Below are 27,959 nucleotides of genomic sequence, written 5' to 3' on the forward strand. Positions count from 1 at the left end.
TATACCGGGGTATTTAAAGATACCGACTGTATGATTTTCAATACATTTAAATTTGATTTAACCTTTATTTAACTAGGCAAGTCAGTTAAGAACAAATTCTTATTTACAATGACGGTCTACCGAAAGGCAAAAAGCCTCATGAGGGGGTATAAAAAATAAAGAAATAAATACATATATAGGAAAAACACACATTACGACAAGAGAGACACCACAACACTACATAAAGAGAGACCTAAGACAACAACATAGCATGGCAGCAACACAAGAAAACACAGCATGGTAGCAACACAACATGACAACAACGTGGTAGTAACACAACATGGCAGCAGCACAACATGGTAGCAGCACAAAACATGGTACAAACATTTTTGGGCACAGACAACAGCACAAAGGGCAAGAAGGTAGAGACAACAATACATCAGGCGAAGCAGCCACAACTGTCAGTAAGAGTGTCCATGATTGAGTATTTGAATGAAGAGATCGAGATTAAACTGTCCAGTTTGAGTGTTTTTTGCAGCTCGTTCCAGTCGCTAGCTGCAGCAAACTGAAAAGAGGAGCGACCCAGGGATGTGTGTGCTTTGGGGACCTTTAACAGAATGTGACTGGCAGAATGAGTGTTGTATTTGGAGGGTGAGGGCTGCAGTAGGTATCTCAGATAGAGGGGACTGAGGCCTAAGAGGGTTTTATGAATAAGCATCAACCAGTGGGTCTTGCGACTGGTATACAGAGAGGATCAGTTTACAGAGGAGTATAGAGTTCAGGGATGTGTCCTATAAGGAGCATTGGTGGCAAATCTGATGCCAAATGGTAAAAAACATCTAGCCACTCGAGATTACCCTTACCTGCCGATCTATATATATATATATTTTTTGTATTATTTTTATTTCACCTTTATTTAACCATGTAAGCCAGTTGAGAACAAGTTCTCATTTACAACTGCAACCTGACCAAGGCCAAGATAAAGCAAAGGAGTGCGACACAAATAACAACACACAGTTACACATGGAATTAACAAACATACAGTCAATAACACAATAGGAGAAAAAAAAGTATATATACAGTGTGTACAAAAAAGGTCAGATAAGGGAGGTAAGGAAATAAATAGGCCGTAGTTGCGAAATAATTACAAATTAGAAATTAAACACTGGAGTGATAGATGTGCAGAAGATGAATGTGCAAGTAGAGATACTGGTGTGCCAAGGAGCAAAAAAGTAAAAATAACAGTATGGGGATGAGGTAGTTGGATGGGCTATATACAGATGGGATATGTACAGGTGCAGTGATCTGTGAGCTGCTCTGACAGCTGGTGCTTTAAGTTAGTGAGGGAGATATGAGTCTCCAGCTTCAGTGATTTTTGCAGTTCGTTACAGTCATTGGCAGCAGAGACTTTGGGAGTCTGCTGGAGCATCTAATTTGCTGAGTAGAGTGTTGGAGGCTATTTTGTAAATGACGTCGCCGAAGTCAAGGATCGGTAGGATAGTCAGTTTTACGAGGGTATGTTTGGCAACATGAGTGAAGGATGCTTTGTTGTGAAATAGGAAGCCGATTCTAGATTTTAATTTTGATTCTAATTTTGGATTGGAGATGCTTAATGTGAGTCTGGAAGGACAGTTTACAGTCTAGCCAGACATCTAGGTATTTATAGATGTCCACATATTCTAAGTCAGAACCGTCCAAAGTAGTGATGCTGGACGGGCGGGCAGGTGCTGGTAGTAATTGGTTGAAGAGCATGCATTTAGTTTTACTTGCATTTAAGAGCAGTTGGAGGCCACGGAAGGAGAGTTGTATGGCATTGAAGCTCGTCTGGAGGTTAGTTAACACAGTGTCCAAAGAAGGGCCAGAAGTATACAGAATGGTATCGTCTGCATAGAGGTGGATCAGAGAATCACCAGCAGCAAGAGAGACATCATGGATGTATACAGAGAAAAGAGTCGACCCAGGAATTGAACCCTGTGGCACCCCCATAGAGACTGCCAGAGGTCCGGACAATAGGCCCTCCGATTTGACACACTGAACTGTTTGAGAAGTAGTTGGTGAACCAGGCGATGCAGTCATTTGAGAAACGAAGGCTGTTGAATCTGGCGATAAGAATGTGGTGATTGACAGAGTCGAAGCCTTGGCCAGGTCGATGAATACAGCTGCACAGTATTGTCTCTTATCAATGGAGTTTATGATATTGTTTAGGACCTTGAGCTTGGCTGAGGTGCACCCATGACCAGAAACCAGACTGCATAGCGGAGAAGGTACGATGGGATTCGAAATGGTCGGTGATCTGCTTGTTAACTTGGCTTTCGAAGACCTTAGAAAGGCAGGGTAGGATAGATACAGGTCTGTAGCAGTTTGGGTCTAGAGTATCTCTCCCTTTGAAGAGGGGGGTGACCGCGGCAGCTTTCCAATCTTTGGGGATCTCAGACGATACGAAAGAGAGGTTGAACAGGCTAGTAATAGGAGTTGCAACAATTTCGGATGATCATTTTAGAAAGAGAGGGTCCAGAATTTCTAGCCCTGCTGATTTGTAGGCGTCCAGATTTTGCAGCTCTTTCAGAACATCAGCTATCTGGAATTGGGCGAAGGAGAAATGGGGAGGCTTGGGCAAGTTGCTGTGGGGGGTGCAGGGCTGTTGACCAGGGTAGGGGTGGCCAGGTGGAAAGCATGGCCAGCCATAGATAAATGCTTATTGAAATTCTCAATTATCGTGGATTTATCGGTGGTGACAGTGTTTCCTAGCCTCAGTGCAGTGGGCAGCTGGTAGTAGGTGCTCTTATTCTCTATGGACATGACAGTGTCCCTGAACTTTTTGGAGTTTACGTCTCCATAATCTAGCATGGGTAGGATGGTCATCTGAATCAGGGTTAGTTTGGCAGCTGGGGTGAAAGAGGAGCGATTACAATAGAGGAAACCAAGTCTAGATTTAACCTTAGCCTGCAGCTTTGATATGTGCTGAGAGAAGGACAGTGTACACTCTAGCCATACTCCCAAGTACTTGTATGAGGTGACTACCTCAAGCTTTAAACAATCAGAGGTAGTAATCACACCGGTGTGGAGAGGGGCATTCTTCTTATCAAACCACATGACCTTTGTTTTGGAGGTGTTCAGAACAAGGTTAAGGGCAGAGAAAACTTGTTGGACACTAAGCAAGCTTTGTTGTAGAGCGTTTAACACAACATCCGGGGAGGGGTCAGCTGAGTATATTATATCTAACTCATGGCTCCAGCTATGCATCTGGTTTGCTAACTTGCTAGCTAAGTGGCTAGATGTCAAGATCAACAGCAGAGACATTCAAGCCCCTCCTGATCCCTGGTGCAGTGGTGTAAAGTACTTAAGTAAAAATACTTTGAAGTACTACTAAAGTAGCGTTTTGGGGTATCTGTACTTTACTCTAAACATTTTTTTTACTACTTTTACTTTTACTTCACTACATTCCTGAAGAAAATAATCAACATTTTACTCCATACATTTTCCCTGACACCTAAAAGTACTTGATACATTTTGAATACTGAGCAGGACAGGAAAATGGTTCAATTCACACTTATCAAGAGAATACGTGGTCATCCCTACTGCCTCTGATCTGGCGGACTCACTAAACACAAATGCAAAATTTGTAGATTATGTCTGAGTGTTGGAGTGTTCCCCTGGCTATCCTTAAATTTGAAAAACATTCAAATGGTGCTGTCAGCTTTGCTTAATACAAGGAATTTGAAGTGATTTATACTTTCTTTTACTTTTGATACTGAAGTAAATTTGAGCAATTACATCTACTTTTGATACTTAAGTATATTTAGAACCTAATACTTTTAGACTTTTACTCAAGTAGTATTTTACTGGGTGAATTTAACTTTTACTTGAGTAACTTTCTATTAAGGTATCAATACTTTTACAGAAGTATCACAATTGTGTACCTTTTCCGAAATTATATATATTTTTAAAATAGTCCCCCTTGTGTACACTTCCGGTAATACCGTATACCCCGGTATAGTACAGAAATGGTATGGCGGTAGGAACATCTGGATACTGCCCAATCCTAATTAGCATTCAGTCACACCAGCAATCAGCTAGGGGATGTTCGCTTGGAGTCTTGGCTAATTAGCAGTCCTATCACACTTATAATCAGTATTTCATTTGAGGGTAACCCTACAGGTGTAATACCAAAACTTTTTAAAGAACCTAAACATACTTAACTGACTATTTCAACCAAAACATTTGGAGATATATGGGGAAGTATATTTGCCACTTTTCTTTTTTCAATAATGCTTTTAACTTTAGTGTTATATTTATTTATTAAAGTGTTTGTGTGGGTGGCTGCTACAGTAGGAGGTATGACAAATCTTCTTCAGTAGAAGGCCCAATCTTTGTCAGGGAAATGTTTTCTAAAATAAGTCTCCCCATCAAGAGCAATGTCTAGCTCTTCTATTATTTCAAGCGTTATTGTCACCACATGCCAGGGGATTGTGAATTTCAATCCAAAGCTTTAAAACCCACATCCCACCCTGTTGTCAAAAACAAAGTCTGAAACTCCCGACTATTAGATAAAAGTGAAGAAAAGTAAATAGTGAGACAAGCAGGGATATTTTCTTTTTCAAATTCAAACCCAAGAAAGGGCATTTGTATTCCTTTCTGATTCAATGTTGTTCCCTAAGATTGATTTTAGTCAACTGGACTTTTTTGGTGGATGGAAGACAGTATCAGGAAGCAGTTCTATATTTAGAAATCAGTCTGATGTGAGATGTTTCATTATCTGGGTTCCCACAGTAATATCTCATTACCACCATACAATTAGGGGCTTAGTCAGAATCAAAAGTTGCTCATTCGTTAGTTTTGTACATAACAAACTGATAAGTAGACAAAAAACAACAAAGGCATTAGCAACAAGATATTTCAGAAGGTGTCGCCAGTAACTTCTCTATGTAATGTCAACAAACAACATACAGTGCCTTGAGAAAGATTTCATATACTCGTATACAGCCTGAATTCAAAATGTATTAAATATATTTATTGTGTTGCCAATGTACACACAATAGCCCAGAGTGAAAAAGTGAAAATATGTTTTTTTTTTCAAATGTTTGCAAATTTATTGAAAATGAAATACAGAAATATCTCAAATATACACACCACTGAGTCAATATTTTGTAGAAGTCCTTTGGCAGTGATTAAAGCTGTGAGTCTCTAAGAGCTTCCCACACCTGGATTGTGCAACATTTGCCAATTATTATTTTCAAAATTCTTCAAGCTCTGTGAAATTGATTGTTGGTCATTGCTTGACAACCATTTTGAAGTCTTTTTTTCAAGCAGATTTAAGTCAAAACTGTAAATTTGACATTGTGTTTTTGGTTATTGTCCTGCTGAAATGTGAATTAATCTCCCAGTCTCTGGTGGAAAGTAGACTGAACCAGGTTTTCCTCTAGGATTTTGCCTGTGCTTATCTCCATTCCATACATTTTTTATACTGAAAAGCTCCCCAGTCCTTAATGATTACAAGCATACCCATAACATGAGGCAGCCAACACTAATCTTGAAAATACGGAGAGTGGTACTCAGTAATGTGTTGTGTTGGATTTGCCCAAAACATACCACTTTGTGTTCAGGACAAAACGTTAATTGCTTTGCCACATTTTTAGCAGTATTACTTTAGTGCCTTGTTGCAAACAGGATGCATTTTCATCCCCAACTACAAGATTTTCAGACAAGATAGAACGGCCAAAGGGGGCGGTGTTGCAATCTATTGCAAAGATTGCCTGCAGAGTTCTGTTTTACTATCCAGGTCTGTTCCCAAACAATTTGAACTTCTACTTTTAAAAATCCACCTCTCTAAAAACAAGTCTCTCACCGTTGCCGCCTGCTATAGACCACCCTCTGCCCCCAGCTGTGCTCTGGACACTATATGTGAACTGATTGCCCCCCATCTATCTTCAGAGCTCGTGCTGCTAGGCGACCTAAATTTTAACATGCTTAACACCCCAGCCACCCTACAATCTAAGCTTGATTCCCTCAATCTCACACAAATTATCAATGAACCTACCAGGTACCACCCCAATTCCGTAAACACGGGTACCCTCATAGATATCATCCTAACAAACTTGCCCTCCAAATACACCTCTGCTGTTTTCAACCAAGATCTCAGCGATCACTGCCTCATTGCCTGCATCCGTAATGGGTCAGCGGTCAAACGACCTCCACTCATCACTGTCAAACGCTCCCTGAAACACTTCAGCGAGCAGGCCTTTCTAATCGACCTGGCCGAGGTATCCTGGAAGGATATTGATCTCATCCCGTCAGTAGAGGATGCCTGGACATTTTTTTTAAATGCCTTCCTCACCATCTTGAATAAGCATGCCCCATTCAAGAAATTTAGAACCAGGAACAGATATAGCCCTTGGTTCTCTCCTGACCTGACTGCCCTTAACCAACAGAAAAACATCCTATGGCGTTCTGCATTAGCATCGAACAGCCCCCGTGATATGCAACTTTTCAGGGAAGCTAGAAACCAGTATACACAGGCAGGTAGAAAAGCCAAGGCTAGCTTTTTCAAGCAGAAATTTGCTTCCTGCAACACAAATTCAAAAAAGTTCTGGGACACTGTAAAGTCCATGGAGAATAAGAACACCTCCTCCCAGCTTCCAACTGCTCTGAAGATAGGAAACACTGTCACCTCCGACAAATCCACTATAATTGAGAATTTCAATAAGCATTTTTCTACGGCTGGCCATGCTTTCCACCTGGCTACCCCTACCCCGGACAACAGCACTGCCCTCCCCTCTGCTACTCGCCCAAGCCTTCCCCATTTCTCTTTCTCCCAAATACAGTCAGCTGATGTTCTAAAAGAGCTGCAAAATCTGGACCCTTTCTTTCTAAAACTATCTGCTGAAATTGTTGCCACCCCTATTACTAGCCTTTTCAACCTCTCTTTCGTGTCGTCTGAGATTCCCAAAGATTGGAAAGCAGCTGCGGTTATCCCCCTCTTCAAAGGGGGGGACACTCTTGACCCTAACAGCTACAGACCTATATCTATCCTACCCTGCCTTTCTAAGGTCTTCGAAAGCCAAGTCAACAAACAGATTACCGACCATTTCGAATCCCACCATATTTATTTATTTTATTTTATTTTACCGTTATTTTACCAGGTAAGTTGACTGAGAACACATTCTCATTTGCAGCAACGACCTGGGGAATAGTTACAGGGGAGAGGAGGGGGATGAAAGAGCCAATTGTAAACTGGGGATTATTAGGTGACCGTGATGGTTGAGGGCAAGATTGGGAATTTAGCCAGGACACCGGGGTTAACACCCCTACTCTTACGATAAGTGCCATGGGATCTTTAATGACCTCAGAGAGTCAGGACACCCGTTTAACGTCCCATCCGAAAGACGGCACCCTACACAGAGCAGTGTCCCCAATCACTGCCCTGGGGCATTGGGATCTTTGTTTAGACCAGAGGAAAGAGTGCCTCCTACTGGCCCTCCAACACCACTTCCAGCAGCACCTGGTCTCCCATCCAGGGACTGACCAGGACCAACCCTGCTTAGCTTCAGAAGCAAGCCAGCAGTGGTATGCAGGGTGGTATGCTGCTGCATACCTTCTCCGCTATGCAATCTGGTTTCAGAGCTGGTCATGGGTGCACCTCAGCCACGCTCAAGGTCATAAACGATATCTTAACCGCCATCGATAGGAAACAATACTGTGCAGCCGTATTCATTGACCTGGCCAAGGCTTTTGACTCTGTCAATCACCACATCCTCATCGGCAGACTCGACAGCCTTGGTTTCTCTAATGATTGCCTCGCCTGGTTCACCAACTACTTCTCTGATCGAGTTCAGTGTGTCAAATCGGAGGGTCTGTTGTCCGGGCCTCTGGCAGTCTCCATGGGGGTGCCACAGGGTTCAATTCTTGGACCGACTCTCTTCTCTGTATACATCAATGATGTCGCTCTTGCTGCTGGTGATTCTCTGATCCACCTCTACGCAGACGACACTATTCTGTATACTTCTGGCCCTTCTTTTGACACTGTGTTACAAACCCTCCAGGCGAGCTTCAATGCCATACAACTCTCCTTCCGTGGCCTCCAATTGCTCTTAAATACAAGTAAAACTAAATGCATGCTCTTCAACCGATCGCTGCCTGCACCTGCCCGCCTGTCCAACATCACTACTCTGGACGGCTCTGACTTAGAATATGTGGACAACTACAAATACCTAGGTGTCTGGTTAGACTGTAAACTCTCCTTCCAGACTCACATCAAACATCTCCAATCCAAAGTTAAATCTAGAATTGGCTTCCTATTCCGCAACAAAGCATCCTTCACTCATGCTGCCAAACATACCCTTGTAAAACTGACCATCCTACCAATCCTCGACTTCGGTGATGTCATTTACAAAATAGCCTCCAAAACCCTACTCAATAAATTGGATGCAGTCTATCACAGTGCCATCCGTTTTGTCACCAAAGCCCCATATACTACCCACCACTGCGACCTGTACACTCTCGTTGGCTGGCCCTCGCTTCATACTCGTCGCCAAACCCACTGGTTCCAGGTCATCTACAAGACCCTGCTAGGTAAAGTCCCCCCTTATCTCAGCTCGCTGGTCACCATAGCAACACCTACCTGTAGCACGCGCTCCAGCAAGTTTATCTCTCTGGTCACCCCCAAAACCAATTCTTCCTTTGGCCGCCTCTCCTTCCAGTTCTCTGCTGCCAATGACTGGAACGAACTACAAAAATCTCTGAAACTGGAAACACTTATCTCCCTCACTAGCTTTAAGCACCAGCTGTCAGAGCAGCTCATAGATTACTGCACCTGTACATAGCCCATCTATAATTTAGCCCAAACAACTACCTCTTTACCTACTGTATTTATTTATTTATTTTGCTCCTTTGCACCCCATTATTTCTGTCTCTACTTTGCGCTTTCTTCCACTGCAAACCAACCATTCCAGTGTTTTTAGTTTTTATTTTACTTGCTGTGTTGTATTTACTTCGCCACCATGGCCTTTTTATATTTTTATTTATTTATACATATATTTGTTTGCCTTCACCTCCCTTATCTCACCTCACTTGCTCACATTGTATATAGACTTATTTTTTTTCACTGTATCATTGACTATATGTTTGTTTTACTCCATGTGTAACTATGTGTTGTTGTATGTGTCGAACTGCTTTGCTTTATCTTGGCCAGGTCGCAATTGTAAATGAGAACGTGTTCTCAATTTGCCTACCTGGTTAAATAAAGGTTAAATAAATAAAATAAAAAAATGTTTTGGAATATTTTTTTATTATGTTTCATTCGTTTCACCGTCAATTAGGTTATTATTGTGGAGTAACTACAATATTGTTGATCCATCCTCAGTTTTCTCCTGTAATAGTCATTAAACTCTGTAAATGTTTTAAAGTCACTATTGGGTGGTTTCCTTCCTCTCTGGGAACTGAGTTTGAAAGGATACATGTATCTTTGTAGTGACTGGGAGTATTGATACACCATCCAAAGTGTAATTAATAACTTCACCATGCTCAAAGGGGATTTACTGTATACTTTTTTATTTTTACCCATCCAATAGGTTCCCTTCGTTGCGATGCATTGGAAAATCTCCCTGGTCTTTGTGGTTCAATCTACGTTTGAAATTCACTGCTCGACTGAGAGACCTTCAAATCGAATTGTATTAGTCACATGCGCCGAATACAACAGTGAAATACTTACTTACAAGCCCCTAACCAACAATGCAGTTTAAAAAAATACGGATAAGAAAAATAAATAAAAGTAACAAGTAATTAAAGAGCAGCAGTAAAATAACAATAGCGAGACTATATAATGTAACAGGGGGGTACCGGTTCAGAGTCAATGTGCGGGGCGGTTAGTTGAGGTAATATGGTAACAACAGAGAGTAGCAGCAGTGTAAAAGAAGGGGGGACAATGCAAATAGTCTGGGTAGCCATTTGATTAGATGTTCAAGAGTCTTCTGGCATGCGGGTAGAAGCTGTTTAAAAGCCTCATGGACCTAGACTTGGCGCTCCGGTATCGCTTGCCATGCGGTAGCAGAGAGAACAGTCTATGACTAGGGTGGCTGGAGTCTTTGACAATTTGTTGGGCCTTCCTCTGACACTACCTGGTATAGAGGTCCTGGATGGCAGGAAGCTTGGTCCCAGTGATGTAGTGGGCCGTTTGTACTACCCTCTGTAGTGCCTTGCGATTGGAGGCCGAGCAGTTACCATACCAGGCAGTGATGCAACCAGTCAGGATGCTCTCGATGGTGCAGCTGTAGAACCTTTTGAGGATCTGAGGACCCATGCCAAATCTTTTCAGTCTCCTGAGCGGGAATAGGTTTTGTCGTGCCCGTTGAGGGAGGGGTTGTTGTCCTGGCACCACACGGCCAGGTCTCTGAACTCCTCCTCGTCGTTGCCTGTGATCACTGTTGTGTCATCGGCAAACTTGATGATGGTGTTGGAGTCATGCCTGGCCGTGCAGTCATGAGTGAACAGGGAGTACAGGAGGAGACTGAGCACGCACCCCTGATTGGCCCCTGTGTTGAGGATCAGCATGGCGGATGTGTTGTTACCTATCCTTACCACCTGGGGGCGGCCGGTCAGGAAGTCCAGGATCCAGTTGCAGAGGGAGGTGTTTAGTCCCAGGGTCCTTAGCTTATTGATGAGCTTTGAGGGCACTGTGGTGTTGAACGCTGAGCTGTAGTCAATGAATAGCATTCTCACATAGGTGTTCCTTTTGTCCAGGTGGCAAAGGGCAGTGTGGAATGCAATAGAGGTTGCATCATCTGTGGATCTGTTGGGGTGGTATGCAAATTGGAAATTGGAGTGGGTCTAGGGTTTCTGGGATAATGGTGTTGATGTGAGCCATGAGCAGCCTTTCAAAGCACTTCATGGCTACAGATGTGAGTGCTACGGGTCGATAGTCATTTAAGCAGTTCTTAGGCACAGACACTATGGTGTTCTGCTAAAAACATGTTGGTATTACAAACTTTGACAGGGAAAGGTTGAAAATGTCAGTGAAAACACTTGCCAGTTGGTCAGCGCATGCTCGCAGCACACGTCCTGGTAATCCGTCTGGCCCCGCGGCCTTGTGAATGTTGACCTGTTTAAAGGTCTTACTCACATCGGCTGCGGAGAGCGTGATCACACAGTCTTCCGGAACAGCTGGTGCTCTCATGCATGTTTCAGTGTTCTTTGTCTCGAATCGAGCATAGAAGTAGTTTAGCTCGTCTGGTTGGCTTGTGTCACTGAGCAGCTCTCGGCTGTGCTTCCCTTTGTAGTCTGTAATGGTTTGCAAGCCCTGCCACATCCGACGAGCGTCAGAGCCGGTGTAGTGTGATTCAATCTTAGTCCTGTATTGACGCGCTGCCTGTTTGATGGTTTGTCGCAGGGCATAGCAGGATTTCTAATAAGCTTCCGGGTTAGAGTCCCGCTCCTTGAAAGCGGCAGCTCTAGCCTTTAGCTCGGTGCGGATGTTGCCTGTATTCCATGGCTTCTGGTTGAGGTATGTACGTACTGTCACTGTGGGAACGACGTCATCGATGCACTTATTGATGAAGCTAATGACTGATGTGGTGTCCTCCTCAATTACATCAGAGGAATCGCGGAACTTATTCAAGTCTGTGTTAGCAAAACAGTCCTGTATCTTAGCATCTGCTTCATCTGACCACTTTTTTATTGATCTAGTCACTGGTGCTTCCTGATTTATTTTTTGCTTGTAATCAGGAGGATAGAATTATGGTCAGATTTGCCAAATGGAGGGTGATGGAGAGCTTTGTATGCACCTCTGTGTGTGGAGTAAAGGTGGTCCAGAGATGTATTACCTCTGGTTGCACATTTAACATGCTGATAGAAATTTGGTAAAACTGATTTCAGTTTCCCTGCATTAAAGTTCCCGGCTACTAGGAGCGCCACCTCTGGGTGAGCGTTTTCTTGTTTGCTTATGGCGGAATACAGCTCATTCAATGCTGTCTTAGTGCCCACCTCAGTCTGTGAGTGTATGTAAACATCTACGAAAAATACAGATGAAAAATCTAGGTAGGTAGTGTGGTCTACAGCTTATCATGAGATACTCTACCTCAGGCGAGCAATAGCTTGAGACTTCCTTAGATATTGTGCACTAGCCGTTATTTACAAAAATACATAGTCCGCCGCCCCTTGTCTTACCAGACGCCGCTGTTCTATCCTGCCTGTACAGCGTATAACCAGCCAGCAACATGTTGATAGTGTCGTCGTTCAGCCAATGACTCCGTGAAGCATAAGATATCACAGTTTTGAATGTCCCGTTGGTAGTTTAATCTTGCGCGTAGGTCATCTATTTTATTCTCCAAAGATTACACATTTTCTAGCAGAATGGAAGGAAGTGGGGGTTTATTCGATCGCCTACGAATTCTCAGAAGGCACCCCGCCTTCTGGCCCCTTTTTCTCCGCATCTTCTTCACACAAATCACGGGGATCTTGGCCTGTTCCCGAGAAAGCAGTATGTCATTCGCGTTGGGCTCGTCAGACTCGTTAAAGGAGAAAAAAGATTATGCTGGTCAGTGTTGAGTAATCGCAGTCCTGATGTCCAGAATTTATTTTCAGTCATAAGAGATGCTAGCGGCAACGTTATGTACAAAATAAGTTAAAAAATAAGTTGCAAACAACACAAATAAACAAACAAAATACATAATCGGTTGGGGACACGTAAAACTTCAGCCTTCTTCTCCGGCGCCATTGTTGACCTTACATATAATTGTATGTGTGGGGTACAGAGATGAGGCAGTCATGACAAAAATCATGTTAAACACTATTATTGCACACAGATTGAGTCCATGCAACTTATTATGTGACTTGTTAAGCAAATTATTACTCCTGAACTTATGTAGGCTTGCCAAAACAAAATGGTTGAATACTTATTGACTCAAGATATTTCAGCTTTTAATTTTTTATTCCACTTTGACATTATGGGGTATTGTGTGTAGGCCAGTGACGAAAACAATCAACATTTAATTGATTTTTAATTCAGGCTGTAACACAACAAAATGTTGAAAAAGTCAAGGGGTGTGAATTCTTTCTGAAGACACTGTATGTACTTACATCACATATTGATTTAAACTACGTATTGGCTTGACCTGCTTCGGTGAACCACAGTGTTGATTAGTGTAACAGACAGTGTCAGTAACCTCACCTCTCAGTGCTCCTGCTTTATTTGAACAGGTTTCTTCTCTGATGGTTTCTATGCTGCAGGGCCAGTGTGTAACCGGACTTGGGATGGGTGGCTGTGCTGGGACGACACAGAGGCAGGCTTCACTTCAGAACAGTACTGCCCTGACTACTTCCAGGACTTTGACCCCTCAGGTAACCCCGAAGCCCATGAAGTGCCCAATGACATAGGCTAGAGCTCCTGGGGATTGTGGACCCATGTCATTTCAAACCATAACTCCCATCAACAGTGCTCAATTAAATGCCCAAAATGTAACTTTGAATCATTTTAGCTATTTCAGATGTGTCATGTGCTGTCCTATTTATAACTTTTTTGATAGACTGTGGCTGCTATCAATGTAATTTTCTGTATCATTTCCAATTTCCCATATTTAGTTTTTTGTTAAAAAAAATATTATTTAAAGATATTTTAGATATTTTCCTTTTTTTAAATTATTTTCCTCTAACTCTACCACCCCTCCCCTAATTGGAGTACACTAATTACATATATGTCCCTTCTTTCTTATTTTCCCCTAACCCTACAACCCCTCCCCTAATTGGAGTAAGCTAATGGACAACAATACTGAGGCGTCCACTTCCAGCGTATACATACTACATACATTTCACGGACAGTATATTTTACATTAGTCATCTTTTGTTTGTTTTTAGTCCCAGCCTACAGCTACCCTCAACCCCTCCCATATATCTCTGAAGACCATCCATTTTTCCATTGAGTAGCTGGAATCTTTGAACATTTTTTGGGGTCTTCCTCTGACGCCTGGTACAGAGGTCCTGGATGGCAGGGAGCTTGGCCCCAGTGATGTACTGGGGCGTACTCACCACCCTCTGTAGCGCCTTGCAGTTTCCATACCAAGGGTGATGCAGCCAGTCAAGATGCTCTCAATGGTGCAGCTCTGAACCTTTTGAGGATCTAAGGGTCCATGCCAAATCTTTTCAGCCTCCCACACAGTTGTGGCCTCTTCATAACTGTGTGGGTGTGTGTTGACCATGTTAATTCCTTAGTGATGTGGACACCAAGGAACTTGAAGCTATCGACCCGCTCCACTACAGCCCCATCGATGTGGATGGGGGTGTGCTCGCCCCTCTATTTCCTGTAGTCCACGATCAACTCCTTTGTCTTGCTGACATTGAGGGAGAGGTTGTTGTCCTGGCACCACACTGCCAGGTCCCTAACCTCCTCCCTATAGGCTGCCTCTCCAGGACGGGAGTAGGAGACCCTTTGTCTAATTGAGTGATATCAGTGGTAGTGAAATTCAACCTAAAGTGGGTCCCCCAGGATCAACATTAAAAAATACTGGGTTTAAGGCAGATCAAATGCCTTTTCCAATGTACTTTCCTTTGTATTCAAGCCCTAGAGCGGGGATGCCCAACCCTCTTCCTGGAGATCTACTGTCCTGTAGGTTTTCAGTCCAACCCTAATTTAGCGTATCTGATTCAGCTAGTTAAGGTCTTGTTATGCAGCTAATAAGTAGAATCGGGTGTGTTAAATTAGGGTTGGACTGAAAACCCACAGGACGGTAGATCTCCAGGAAGAGGTTTGGGCAGCCCTGCCCTAGAGGCTTCAGAGGCCTTGTTGCTTTAAAAGCACTTGCAAATGATATTACTATGAGGAAAGATAACTTCAGAAAAAGCAACTTCAAGTCTCTGCATTTTGAAGACTGTATTTGATGTGTTTATAGTTTCATCTACTTACATTTTGATGTAATGCTCTACAGAATTGGTGACAAAAATATGCAGTGACAACGGCCACTGGTTTCTGCATCCTGAGAGCAACCGAACATGGACCAACTACACACGATGCAACGAGCATACTAATGAAGGCAGAATGGTACGTTGCGGTCCAAAAAACAACAACTCTCAAATGGATGTTCCATTAATTCAAATGCAAGCGCTTGCTGCATGTGAGGAATGTCACTTTGCCCTCCTGCAGAAACTTCCAGATGGCTATTTTGATTGAATGGACATGATGACATGAAGAAAATACTCTTTACTCTTTGATTATCAGGGCTATGGGACTTTAACTTTCAATATCATTTTGTATTGATTCATCAATGCATTGCCATTATGTAGCTGGGTTAAGGGAGTTCAGAACACATACAGTAATATGCTAGGGCAATATGAGGCTTATTGTGTCTATTCTCTTTCAGACTGCCATGAATTTATTCTACTTGGCCCTCATCGGTCATGGCTTGTCACTGACATCCCTATTAATTTCCCTGGGAATATTTTTCTATTTCAAGTGAGTATAAATGAACCAAACAATAGAACTAATTGAATACTCAAAGGTTTTGTTCCTGGATCTGTTATTAGACACGGACAGTTGATGCCAAATTACTTTCTGTCTTTAACGCCACAATGAAAAAGTCTACACCTTTTCCCCTTTCGTGTAGGAGTTTAAGTTGTCAACGAATCACTCTCCACAAAAACCTCTTCTTCTCCTTTGTATTGAACTCGGTCATTACCATCATCTGGCTGACCGCTGTGGCGAATAACCAGGAGCTGGTACAAAGAAACCCTGTAAGTGGATGGGTGGGTGGGTGGGTGGATGGATGGATGGATATTATGTGAATAATAATTTTAGATGTGTATTATAATATGTATATTTTACAGCCACACACCAATGCAATGGCAGTATACACACTGCTAATTTGCTGTTGCCTTTAGAGATATTCAAAGAGTGAGCACAGAAGAACTGCATACGCAACATCCTTATTTTCTTTTCTTCCAGACGAGCTGTAAAGTGTCCCAGTTTATCCATCTTTATCTTTTTGGTTGCAACTATTTCTGGATGCTTTGTGAAGGGATATACCTGCACACCCTCATCGTTGTTGCTGTGTTTGCTGAGAAACAGCACTTGATGTGGTACTATCTTCTCGGCTGGGGTAGGTTTCTGCGGATACCCCCGTATCCCTGTATATGATTTTGATGTGAAGTTTGGATGTTATTTCATGGAAGTAACACTGTTTGTCACGGACAATGGATGTCTGTTGTTTTTCAGGCTTTCCTCTAATTCCAGCATCTATACATGCAATCGCTCGCAGTTACTACTACAATGACAAGTGAGTTACGTTCAGATACTGTATTTTGTACCACAATTGTTTTCAGTGAATTTATCATTTCTTCAACTACAAGCTATTCATACAGCATAATACATCTGCTGTAATTCGTTTCTATTACAGCTACAAGTATTCCCTACCATGTATCTATTGCCTATTAGAATCCTGTTGGCACACTTCTAGAGCTTTCAATCCAATTTTATGAATATATTTCCTGTAAGCAGCTCTTGTAAAATCTAATTTAAACCATAAAAGAAGGTGGCAGACCCTGAATGCTAATTTGTCTCTTCCCCTCCTACAGTTGTTGGATAAGCTCCAACACTTCACTCCTCTACATAATCCATGGGCCCATCTGCGCTGCTCTGTTGGTAAGTCTGTAGTACATTTAGGTACATGCAAATACTAGCTATATTCCTGCTTCTCTTGAGTGCAAACTTAAGTGGAAAGGGGTTGCCGTGTTCAAGGATGTTTTCATTTTTGTTTCCTTACCTTGAACGTAGTCTATGAACAAAAAGAGACCACACTTAGTTTTTTTTCGACTAGCCCAGGAAACTAATATCTAGATAAGTAATTTCACAGAACTATCCTGTAGGTTGATAGATTAGTGACCCGCCCATTAGTAATTTGGCAGAACAGCGTGCCTTTGGCATTCTAGGAATGAACTGATAAAACCATTGGTCTGACTTCAAAGGAAACCGGACAATCAAGCATCCTCTTGTAGTTTGCAATTATTTTCTGTGGGTCCAATCTGGTATAGAGCTGCATGTCTTATCAGATGTGCTGATGTTTCTTTATTTTGAGGAATTCTGCCTGATTTCTTCTTGTTTAGCCAATTTGAGAATTGTAATGAATATTATGTTAATCTGCTCTCCACTAATAAACGTATCCATGGCTCAGAAATGTATGTATTACCCATAATGCACCATTTTATGACATCAAGAAGTAAACACACTATTGCTAACAGTCATGAACAGTATTCCTTGTTTTTTATGTATGGTGATTGAGGGTTCTTTGGATAAACATATCCTCTCAATGGCTATATTCTGTCAAATTTGGCCTTTTTCTCTCTCTATATCCTTCAAGGTGAACCTGTTCTTCCTGTTGAACATTGTGCGTGTCCTGATCACCAAGCTAAAGGTAACCCACCAGGCTGAGTCCAGCCTCTACATGAAGGCGGTGCGTGCCACCCTGATTCTGGTACCTCTCCTGGGGATCCAGTACGTCCTGTTGCCCTACAAACCAGAAGGACGGGTTTCCTCTGAGATCTATGACTACATCATGCACATCTTAATGCATTATCAGGTAAGACTATCTATTCTCTGCTAGTTACCCCAGCTCACATATGACTATAACATTATACATTTCTAGGCTTACAGTAATGTATCTTCCATGTTTCCAACCAAGGTTAGGATGACTTTTGTGTATGTTGTGCATAGTAATTTGGCAGATGTTCTTGTCCAGAGTGACGTACTGTCGGTAAGTGCATACTAAGGTGTCTGGGGGAGAAAAAGAGAACCATACCCCTTCTGAAGTAAGCAGCAGTAACATTCCCATTGCCACAATAAAACTGAAGTAGTCATCTGTAGCCACCGTCTCTTATTGTGTTCTCTTATTATTGGATTAAGACCAGGTCGGCGCCCTATTAGTCTTTGACTCCCACGTCTTTATCTCATGACCTGTGGAAGAAAGTATAAGTCATTGTTTGGCAGGGGAGGAGGAGCGTTGAATGCTGCAACTCATGATGAGGTACAGTCAGTGCCTTCTGGTGCCAGGCTGAATCAGCTCAATAAATAATATATTACAACGCCTCTCTCTGCCCCTACTCTCTCTCTGTACCTCTCGCTCTCTCGCCCTCGTTTTACATGCTCCTCGAAAGGTCCGCTGCCAAAATGCATCAAAGTTGGCAAAATCACCATTCTGCCCCACGGCTCGACTGTTTTGGGTGTTTGAGAGCTTGAGACATTCTCCCAGGGCGTGAAAGCGATGGGTTTATCACCGATAAGCACTGACTGGGCTCCCTTGTTTGCTTTATTTTCTCAGGGTCTGCTGGTAGCCACCATCTTCTGCTTCTTCAATGGAGAGGTAAGATTCTGACCCACATTAATTTATCAGGTTTTCTGAAGTCCCAGATATAGAATTTTAGGTTGGAGGATTCCCTTGCAGCTTATTCACAGGACATTTCAGGAATTTTGCGACCCTCTCCTCCCCTGTACATTCTTGTCCTCAGTTCACTGTGCGATCAAGCCAAGGTTAGGCAACTTCCTCTGTGCAAACCCTCCCCGGGAGGTGACCTGACCTGGGGATGCATCTGGGGAAGTTGACCTTCCAGAGCATTTCATGGGAGCTTGTGGGCCTCTGGAGATGATTCTCTCAGATTGAAGATCATTAAAGCATTGGCAGGCATCCAGAGACATTCACGGGACAGTCCACAGAGTGGTATGGAGCAGTGCTGATTTGATTTGATTTATTTGATTTATTAGTATCCCCATTAGCCGACGCCAATAGCGATAGCTAGTCTTACTGGGGTCTGACAAATAACGAAAAATACAAAATACTTAACAATTTACATACTTTTAAAAACATTAACATGTAGTGTGTGTGTGCATCTATCAGTTACACATACAGTTGAAGTCGGAAGTTTACATACACCTTGGGGGGGGGGGGGGGGGGGGGTCTGTTTACCTTTCCGTCTTCTCCAGTCCTTCCGGCGATTGTCCGCTGGACAAGAGAGACAGGGCCATTCGCGGCCAGGCCACTATTACCGTTGCGGACTCCTGTTCCATCCAGTCCAAAGACAAGGATAGAGAAAGGGACACCACCCCAGAATATTCCACCAAGCAGAGATATGCATAATGAAGAGAAACCATTTACGGTTTGAGACATGTTGCAAATCTGATTTGTCCCCTATATACAGTTGAAGTCAGAAGTTTACATACACCTTAGCCAAATACATTTAAACTGTCACGATCGTCTGAGGAGACCAAAACGCAGAGTGGTAAGTGTTCATTTTAATTTAATAAAATAAACTGAACACTGAAACAACAACAAAACAACAAAGAGAGTGAACGAAACGAAACACTCCTGTCTGGTGCAGACACAAAACAGAAAACAACTACCCACAACACACAGGTGGCAAAAGGCTACCTAAGTATGGTTCTCAATCAGAGACAATGATAGACAGCTGCCTCTGATTGAGAACCACACACGGCCAAACACAAAGAAATAGAAAGCATAGAAAAATGAACATAGAATGCAAGACATAGAATGCCCACCCCAACTCACGCCCTGACCAAACCATCACTGGAGGCTTCGTGCCATGGATCATCACTGGAGGCTTCGTGCCATGGATCATCACTGGAGGCTTCGTGCCATGGATCATCACTGGAGGCTTCGTGCCATGGATCATCAATGGAGGCTCTGGACTGAAGGGCGTCACTGGAGTGGAGAGACACACAGGAGGCTTCGGGCCATGGATCATCACTGGAGGCTTCTTGCCATGGATCATCACTGGAGGCTTCATGCCATGGATCATCACTGGAGGCTTCTTGCCATGGATCATCACTGGAGGCTTCTTGCCATGGATCATCACTGGAGGCTCCGTGCCATGGATCATCACTGGAGGCTTCGTGCCATGGATCATCACTGGAGGCTTCGTGCCATGGATCATCACTGGAGGCTTCGTGCCATGGATCATCATTGGAGGCTTCGTGCCATGGATCATCACTGGAGGCTTCGTGCCATGGATCATCACTGGAGGCTTCGTGCCATGGATCACCACTGGAGGCTTCTTGCCATGGATCACCACTGGAGGCCTCTTGCCATGGATCACCACTTAAGTGGAGAGACACACAGGAGGCCTGGCTCTGGGAGAAGGCACAGGACTCACCAGGTTGGGGAGACATGCAGGAGGGTTAGGGCTTAGCATAGGCACAGGACTCACCAGGCTGGGGAGACATGCAGGAGGCCTCTTCCTAGGCCGAGGCACCGGATACACTGGGCCGTGGAGGCGCACTGGCGGTCTCGAGCGTAGAGCTAGCACAACTCGTCCTGGCTGGATCCCCCCTGTAGCCCGGCAAGTGCGGGGAGCTGGAACAGGCCGCACTGGGCTGTGCTGGCGAACCGGGGACACCGTGCGTAGGGCTGGTGCAGGATAACCCAGGCCGAGGAAACGCACTGGAGGCCAGATGCGCTGAGCCGGCACCATCCCTCCTGGCTCGATGCCCACTCTAGCCCGGCCGATGCGAGGAGCTGCGATGTAGCGCACCGGGCTATGAGTGCGCACTGGGGACACCTTGCGTGTCACCGCATAACACGGTGCCTGCCCGGTCAATCTCTCCCCACGGCAAACACGAGGAGTTGGCTGAGGTCTATGACCTGACTCCGCAAATTCCCCGTGTGCCCCCCCCAAAAAAATCTGGGGCTGCCTCTCGTGCACGCCTCCTCGAGCCAACTCCTCGTGGTGTCGCCGCTCCGCCTTAGCTGCCTCCAGCTCCTCTTTTGGACGGCGATACTCTCCCGTCTGTGCCCAGGGTCCCTTGCCGTCTAGGATTTCCTCCCATGTCCAGGAGTCCATTACACCACGCTGCTTGGTCCTTTGGTGGTGGGTAGTTCTGTCACGATCGTCTAAGGGAGGAGACCAAAACGCAGAGTGGTGAGTGTTAATTTTAATTTAATAAAATAAACTGAACACTGAAACAACAACAAAAACAACAAAGAGACTGAACGAAACGAAACAGTCCTGTCTGGTGCAGACACAAAACAGAAAACAACTACCCACAACACACAGGTGGCAAAAGGCTACCTAAGTATGGTTCTCAATCAGAGACAACGATAGACAGCTGCCTCTGATTGAGAACCACACACGGCCAAACAACTCACGCCCTGACCAAACCGAAATAGAGACATAAAAAGGATCTCTAAGGTCAGGGCGTGACATCAACTCAGTTTTTCACAATTCCTGACATTTAATCCTAGTAAATATTCCCTGTCTTAGGTCAGTTAGGATCACCACTTTATTTTAAGAATGTGAAATGTCAGAATAATAGTACAGAGAATGATTTATTTCAGCTTTTATTTCTTTCATCACATTCCCAGTAGGTCAGAAGTTTACATACTAATAGAGTGTATTTGGTAGCATTGCCTTTAAATTGTTTAACTTCCACAAGCTTCCCACAAAAAGTTGGGTGAATTTTGGCCCATTCCTCCTGATAGAGCTGGTGTAATTGAGTCAGGTTTGTAGGCCTCCTTGCTCGCACATGCTTTTTCAGTTCTGCCCACACATTTTCTATGGGATTGAGGTCAGGGCTTTGTGATGGCCACTCCAATACCTTGACTTTGTTGTCCTTAAGCCATTTTGCCACAACTTTGGAAGTATGCTTGGGGTCATTGTCCATTTGGAAGATCCATTTGCGACCAAGCTTTAACTTCCTGACTGATGTCTTGAGATGTTGCTTCAATATAGCCACCTAATTTTCCGTCCTCATGATGCCATCTATTTTGTGAAGTGCACTAGTCCCTCCTGCAGCAAAGCACCCCCACAACATGATATTGCCACCCCCGTGCTTCACGGTTGGGATGGTGTTCTTCGGCTTGCAAGCCACCCCCTTTTTCCTCCAAACATAACGATGGTCATTATGGCCAAACAGTTCTATTTTTGTTTCATCAGACCAGAGAAAATGTTCTGGGATTGATTTGCACTTTTCGCACCAAAGTACGTTCATCTCTAGGAGACAGAATGTGTCTCCTTCCTGAGTGGTATGACGGCTGGGTGGTCCCGTGGTGTTTATGCTTGCGTGCTATTGTTTGTACAGATGAACGTGGTACCTTCAGGCGTTTGGAAATTGCTCTCAAGGATGAACCAGACTTGTGGAGGTCTTGGCTGATTTATTTTTATTTTCCCATGATGTCAAGCAAAGAGGCACTGAGTTTGAAGGTAGGCCTCAAAATACATCCACAGGTACACCTCCAATTGACTCAAATGATGTCAATTAGCATATCAGAAGCTTCTACAGCCATGACATCATTTTCTGTAATTTTCCAAGCTGTTTAAAGGCACAGTCAACTTAGTGTATGTAAACTTCTGACCCACTGGAATTGTGATGCAGTGAATTATAAGTGAAATAATCTGTCTGTAAACAATTGTTGGAAAAATTACCCTTGTCATGCACAAAGTAGATGTCCTAACCGACTTGCCAAAACTATAGTGCGTTAACAAGAAATTTGTGGAGTGGTTGAAAAATGAGTTTTAATGACTCCAACCTAAGTGCATGTAAACTTCCGACTTCAACTGTACATGTCAGTACATACACACAACAAGTAGGTCACATGGGGGAGAGGCTGTGAGGTGTTGCTTTATTTGTTTTTTGAAACCAGGTTTGCTGTTCACTTACGCTATATAAGATGGAAGGGAGTTCTATGCACTCATGGCTCTGCGTAATACTATACGTTTCCTTGAATTGAGAGGGTTTCTTACCAAATTTGTTATTTGTGTTTGGATTGGGGTTGCTTTATGGAACAGATGAAGTGGTCAAGGGTTAATATGGTAATTGTGAATGCCTGGGAGATGGCCAGGCAAACACTGTGTGAGGATACATGGACGGTCTTGCAATTAGGGTTCATTCATTACTAGTCATTTATTACTAAATGTATTGATTTGTTTTCTGTGTGCTGAATCTTATGGTCGACATCGTGTCTTGGTAGGTGCAAGGGGTTCTGAGGAGACATTGGAACCAGTACCGTATCCAGTTTGGAAGCACCTTCGCCCACTCAGATGCCATGCGGTCTGCCTCGTACACTGCTTCGTCCATCAGCGAGGTCCAGGGCTGCTACAGCATCGACAGCCACACAGAACACTTGAACGGCAAGGGGGCCTGCCTCGACATCGAGACCTCCATCTTAAAATCAGAGAACCCGTTCGCCTGAGGATAGGATGATTCTTTTTCGGAATGGTGGGGAAGGGGAGGCTGCAGTTTGTTACTAGGTTTACTGGGTTAACCGAGGGAGGGGAGAAAGAAGGGATAAACAACAGAAACTTTCGGCCACTTGTATATGCACTGAAACAAAAAAAAGAAACACATTTTGCTACTTTTGATTAACACATTGAAATGGGCACTTAATCGTTTTATCAGCTTAGTGAGAATCACTTTTTGCCACCCTTTTTCAAGTATCCATGTATGAAGCTTCTTTGCTGCTTTTCAGAGGAAGCCAAATGTATATATTCTGATAATTTATCTTAAAGCATTCAAGTGTTAGGCAGTCCTTTTAACATGACTGTACATAAATGTAAGAAGGAGGTTTGACAATCCAAATGAAGATATTATCAGTTCAGATAAAGCCTGGGTGTTTGCCCAAAAGTATTATTTGTGACATGCCAAACCAAGAACCGCCCTTGTCAGCTATTTTTATACACAACAATCTATGCCACTAAAAACTAGGCTCTCTGAGGCTATTATCTGTGTTTCTCTAGCTGAATCTAAACTCAAATTAAGGGCAAGTTACGCAGATATACAGTACAGTCCCTTGTTGGTAGTTAATCACTTTTGAAAAGGTACATGCTTTACCATTATCAACTATTGTCATTTATGCCAATATCTGTCCTGTACAACTGAATGTTACTTCAATTATGAAGTTTGGTTCTGGCACTGTTTTAAATCTATGGAATAAATATTTATAGGTGAAACCTGACATTCCCCTCAGTGGCAAACGGTATGCCTATAAAACATTGTGTTCTCTATATGTCTGGCACATACTGTATGTTCATATATACTAAATTCCATATAATTGCCACTGTTCACTATCGGAATCATTCATGTGAATTTCACTACTTTTTAAATGATTGTTTTCATCCAAATGCTGGAAATGACTCACAATCAGATCATGTAAAGTATGTGGACACCCCTTCAAATTAGTGGATTTGGCTATTTCAGCCACAGCTGTTGCTGACAGGTGTATACAATTGAGCATACAGCCATGCAATCTCCATAGACAAACATTGGCAGTAGAATGGCCCGTACTGAAGAACTCAGTGACTTTCAGCGTCGCACCGTCATAGGATGCCGCCTTTCCAAAAAGTCAGTTTGTCACATTTCTGCCCTGCTAGAGCTGCCCTGGTCAACTGTAAGTGCTGTTATTGTGAAGTGGAAGCTCACAGAACGGGACTGCCGAGTGCTGAAGCCCTTTGCGAGTACAAATTGTCTGTCCTCGGTTGTGACACTCACAACCAAGTTCCAAACTACCTCTGGAAGCAATGTCAGCACAAGAACTGTTCGTCGGGAGCTTCATAAAATGAGTTTCTATGGCTGAGCAGACGCACACAAGCCTAAGATTACCATGTGCAATGCCAAGCGTCAGCTGGAGTGGTGTAAAGCTCGCCACCATTGGACACTGGAGCAGTGGAAACACGTTCTCTGGAGTGATAAATCACATTTCACCATCTGGCAGTACGACGGTCAAATCTGGGTTTTGTGGATGCCAGGAGAACGCCACCTGCCAGAATGCATAGTGCCAACTGTGAAGTTAGGTGGAGAAGGAACCATGTTTTTCATGGTTCAGGCTAGGCCCCTTTGTTCCAGTGAAGGGAAATCTTAACACTACAGCATACAATGACATTCTAGATTAATCTGTGCTTCCAACTTTGTGCCAACAGCTTCGGGAAGGCCCTTTCCTGTTTCAGCATGACAATGCCCCTGCGCACAAAGTGAGATCGATACAGAAAATGTTTGTCGAGATCAATGTGGAAGAACTTGACTGGCCTGAACAGAGCCCTGACTTTAACCCCATCGAACACCTTTGGGCTGAATTGGAACGCCAACTGCGAGCCAGGCCTAATCGCCCAACATCAGTGCCCAACCTCACTAATGCTCTTGTGGCTGAAGGGGAGCAAGTCCCCGCAGCAATGTTCCAACATCTAGAGGAAAGCCTTCCCAGAAGAGTGCAGGGTGGACCAGCTACATATTAATGCCCATGATTTTGGAATGAGATGTTTGACGAGCAGGTGTCCACATACTTTTGTATGTTGTAAATCTTGCAGTGCAGAAATGCAATTAAGGTGAGTGCTTTATGTACATATACTGTATATATTTACGCAGTATTTATGGGTGTATGCGAGGCATTCAAATATGAAGCAGCTGTCATATAGAAGTGTGTGGGAGGTTGTCAGCAGGAAGTTGTTTGTTTTTTACCATGTTGATGCTTTTACTGATCATTAGCCATCTGACTGACATTCAAATGAATTGTCTCTGCCATTTCTGCTAGCTTTCCACAAGGGTACAAACAAAGCCATTCCTCCATTTTGCCAGTGCACTCTGATGGAGGGTGAATGATGCCTGAATTGCATCTGTAAATCCTAACAAGGAAAGTTGTTTTGGCCGTCCCATTTGAGTTTGTAGGAAGAGGAACAGGCATCTACCACTGGAACATTGTAATCATAATCATACAGTGACCGTTGGTAACTAAACACTAAACAGATACTATTACACAGCACGTGTGTGTGTGTGTGTGTGTGTGTGTGTGTGTGTGTGTGTGTGTGTGTGTGTGTGTGTGTGTGTGTGTGTGTGTGTGTGTGTGTGTGTGTGTGTGTGTGTGTGTGTGTGTGTGTGTGTGTGTGTGTGTAGTGTGGCATGGAGACAAGAAGACATGTCAATACCAACTCTCAGATACATCTCTATATTAGCTACCAGTACTTCTGGCCATTAAATTCCATGCATCCTGTTTTGTAACATTTGTCAGAATGTGACGTGGACTGCAGGACAGTTTCTTATTAAAGAACTTAATGATATCTTAAAACTGTATTCAAAGGTGTTTTCATATTAGACGACTTTGACATTTGAAGTAGCACTTACTACGAAGAAAAGTATTTTCAAGGATAATGTCTGTATTGTATGTTAAAAATGTACTGTGTATATATATTTGGAAGTCTACACACCCTGACTCCACTCGACTGTATGAGTGTAATTTGTATGTGTTTTATTCTTTGGATGTGAAAATATATATTTGTGAAACATTTATTTTTCTTTGTTATTTTTTATAAGACATTACTAGCACTTTTTATATCCTCTATTTAAACAGAAAAAAATAAGATACACTGACATTTTTTTATTTAATAGGAAAGTCTCGTAATGTCAAGGTATTGTGACGTGGAATCTATGTGAAAAATATATTGGATTTTTAAAAATGTATCAATGTTAACTATTGTTTTGACATTTCGACATAGACAAACCTTGTATAAAATATGTTGAATTTGTATCTTTAAAACAATGTCAGAATTTCAATGTTATATCAACTATCAGAAAAAGAAAGGGTTGGGTAGCATTGTTGGGCAGCATCTCCTACTGGAGAATTGATATATCTGCAGCAAGTCTTTTGCCTCCCATACAGGGTTTTGACCAAGCCCAACCCTGCTTAAGCTACAATATTTGTCAGTACCTATTACCAATGTGCTATCATGAGAATGATTGTTGAGAGTTCTCCATTTAAAAAAGAAAAAGATTCACTGTTGCGATCGATGTCATTCTTAAGGGTAGGTTAAACAGAGCAAATTAACTGTGACCATACTCTCTCATTCATATATCACCAATATAGCATTTGCAAGGTCATCAACAGCTATTGTTACAATTCAACACAGAATTCACCTAAAAATAGACAATACAATAGGCCTGGGATTTCAAGCTCTGGTTGATTTTAAAATGTAATAATATTTACTGTAGAGATATTCAATTGTGTTTGGTTGTCAATGCATCCAAACCAAGGGCTTGGGACTATAAGGTTCTATCTCCAGTTTGTCAACAATTAATTATTGTCATAGACTTGTTCTGTTTAATGTTCTCTGCCTATATAGTACTAGAAATACCCAAATTCATGTTAAATTCAAAATAATACAATATACAAATTGCTGACACTATTCAAACCAATGAGGGTTCTGAACTTTAAAGCCAATTTTCTCAGAATCATCATAATATCCTAAACTCTCGAAGTATCAATGTTTGAAGGAGAGGTATCTTCTGCTTGGATAGTTCCATCTGTGCCACTGACATAGTCTGTCTTTAATTCCAGTTTGTCTACAAATTAATAATTGATATGTTGTATTCACATCTCCATCTCAACAAAGAAATGTAAGTAAATGAATAGTACTAAATTAAATTAAACTTTATTTAAAGTCCATTTAAAGTTTGAAGGATTTAGTCCTATTCTTTCATTTAGATTTTTGTTCCAGATGGATTATTCTTATAATAATCCTGTCATGACCATACTGTTTATGAGTTCACTATAGATTGTTTTAGAAACCAACAAAAAAGCTGAAAAATTCACTTAACAGATGGATGTTCATGGGAAATTGAAATTAAATTCAAATGTGCTTCTCCAAACCTCCAATTAAATCCATGAGAGTACATTGGTCTGCACTTCATGACGCTAGATTATTGCTAAACTACTTGAAGTTTGGTGTTGCGAGAAATGACGAAAGAGCTGGTGCAAGGAAACATCTGCTGCAGAAGTTGCCTTGGACCTCTTATCCTATCCTATTTGAAACGGAGCAGAAAATAAACAATGACTATGCTAGTATTCTTCTGTGGAGATACAATCATGGGAGAATTGTTGAAGACCCTAAGTTACTGACTTCTAGGTTCACACCAACATCACACAACTCAGGTCACCAGGTGCATCTACATCTGCATTGCTTGCTGTTTGGGGTTTTAAGCTGGGTTTCTGTATAGCACTTTTGTCATCGGCTGATGT

The 27,959-nt window shown here is 42.8% G+C and overlaps 1 protein-coding gene across 3 annotated transcripts in view; it reads left to right on the forward strand.

The window, feature by feature from the left end:
- Positions 1-26,231, forward strand: part of LOC139538597 (calcitonin gene-related peptide type 1 receptor) — a 52,243-nt gene extending 26,012 nt beyond the window's left edge. For 2 of the 3 annotated variants that reach the window (XM_071340803.1, XM_071340802.1), the window contains exons 4-13: positions 13,168-13,308; positions 14,889-15,001; positions 15,321-15,412; positions 15,564-15,690; positions 15,902-16,055; positions 16,172-16,232; positions 16,531-16,597; positions 17,313-17,531; positions 18,270-18,311; positions 22,929-26,231. In XM_071340803.1, the coding sequence (XP_071196904.1) occupies positions 13,168-13,308; positions 14,889-15,001; positions 15,321-15,412; positions 15,564-15,690; positions 15,902-16,055; positions 16,172-16,232; positions 16,531-16,597; positions 17,313-17,531; positions 18,270-18,311; positions 22,929-23,150 (1,238 nt within the window). In that variant the 3' untranslated portion in view covers positions 23,151-26,231. The remainder of the gene's footprint in view (positions 1-13,167; positions 13,309-14,888; positions 15,002-15,320; positions 15,413-15,563; positions 15,691-15,901; positions 16,056-16,171; positions 16,233-16,530; positions 16,598-17,312; positions 17,532-18,269; positions 18,312-22,928) is intronic. The other variant, XM_071340804.1, reaches the window with a different exon arrangement.
- Positions 26,232-27,959: the final 1,728 nt, after the last annotated feature.

Source organism: Salvelinus alpinus, chromosome 14 (genome assembly GCF_045679555.1).
Source record: "Salvelinus alpinus chromosome 14, SLU_Salpinus.1, whole genome shotgun sequence".
In the NCBI taxonomy this organism is placed as follows: domain Eukaryota; kingdom Metazoa; phylum Chordata; class Actinopteri; order Salmoniformes; family Salmonidae; genus Salvelinus; species Salvelinus alpinus.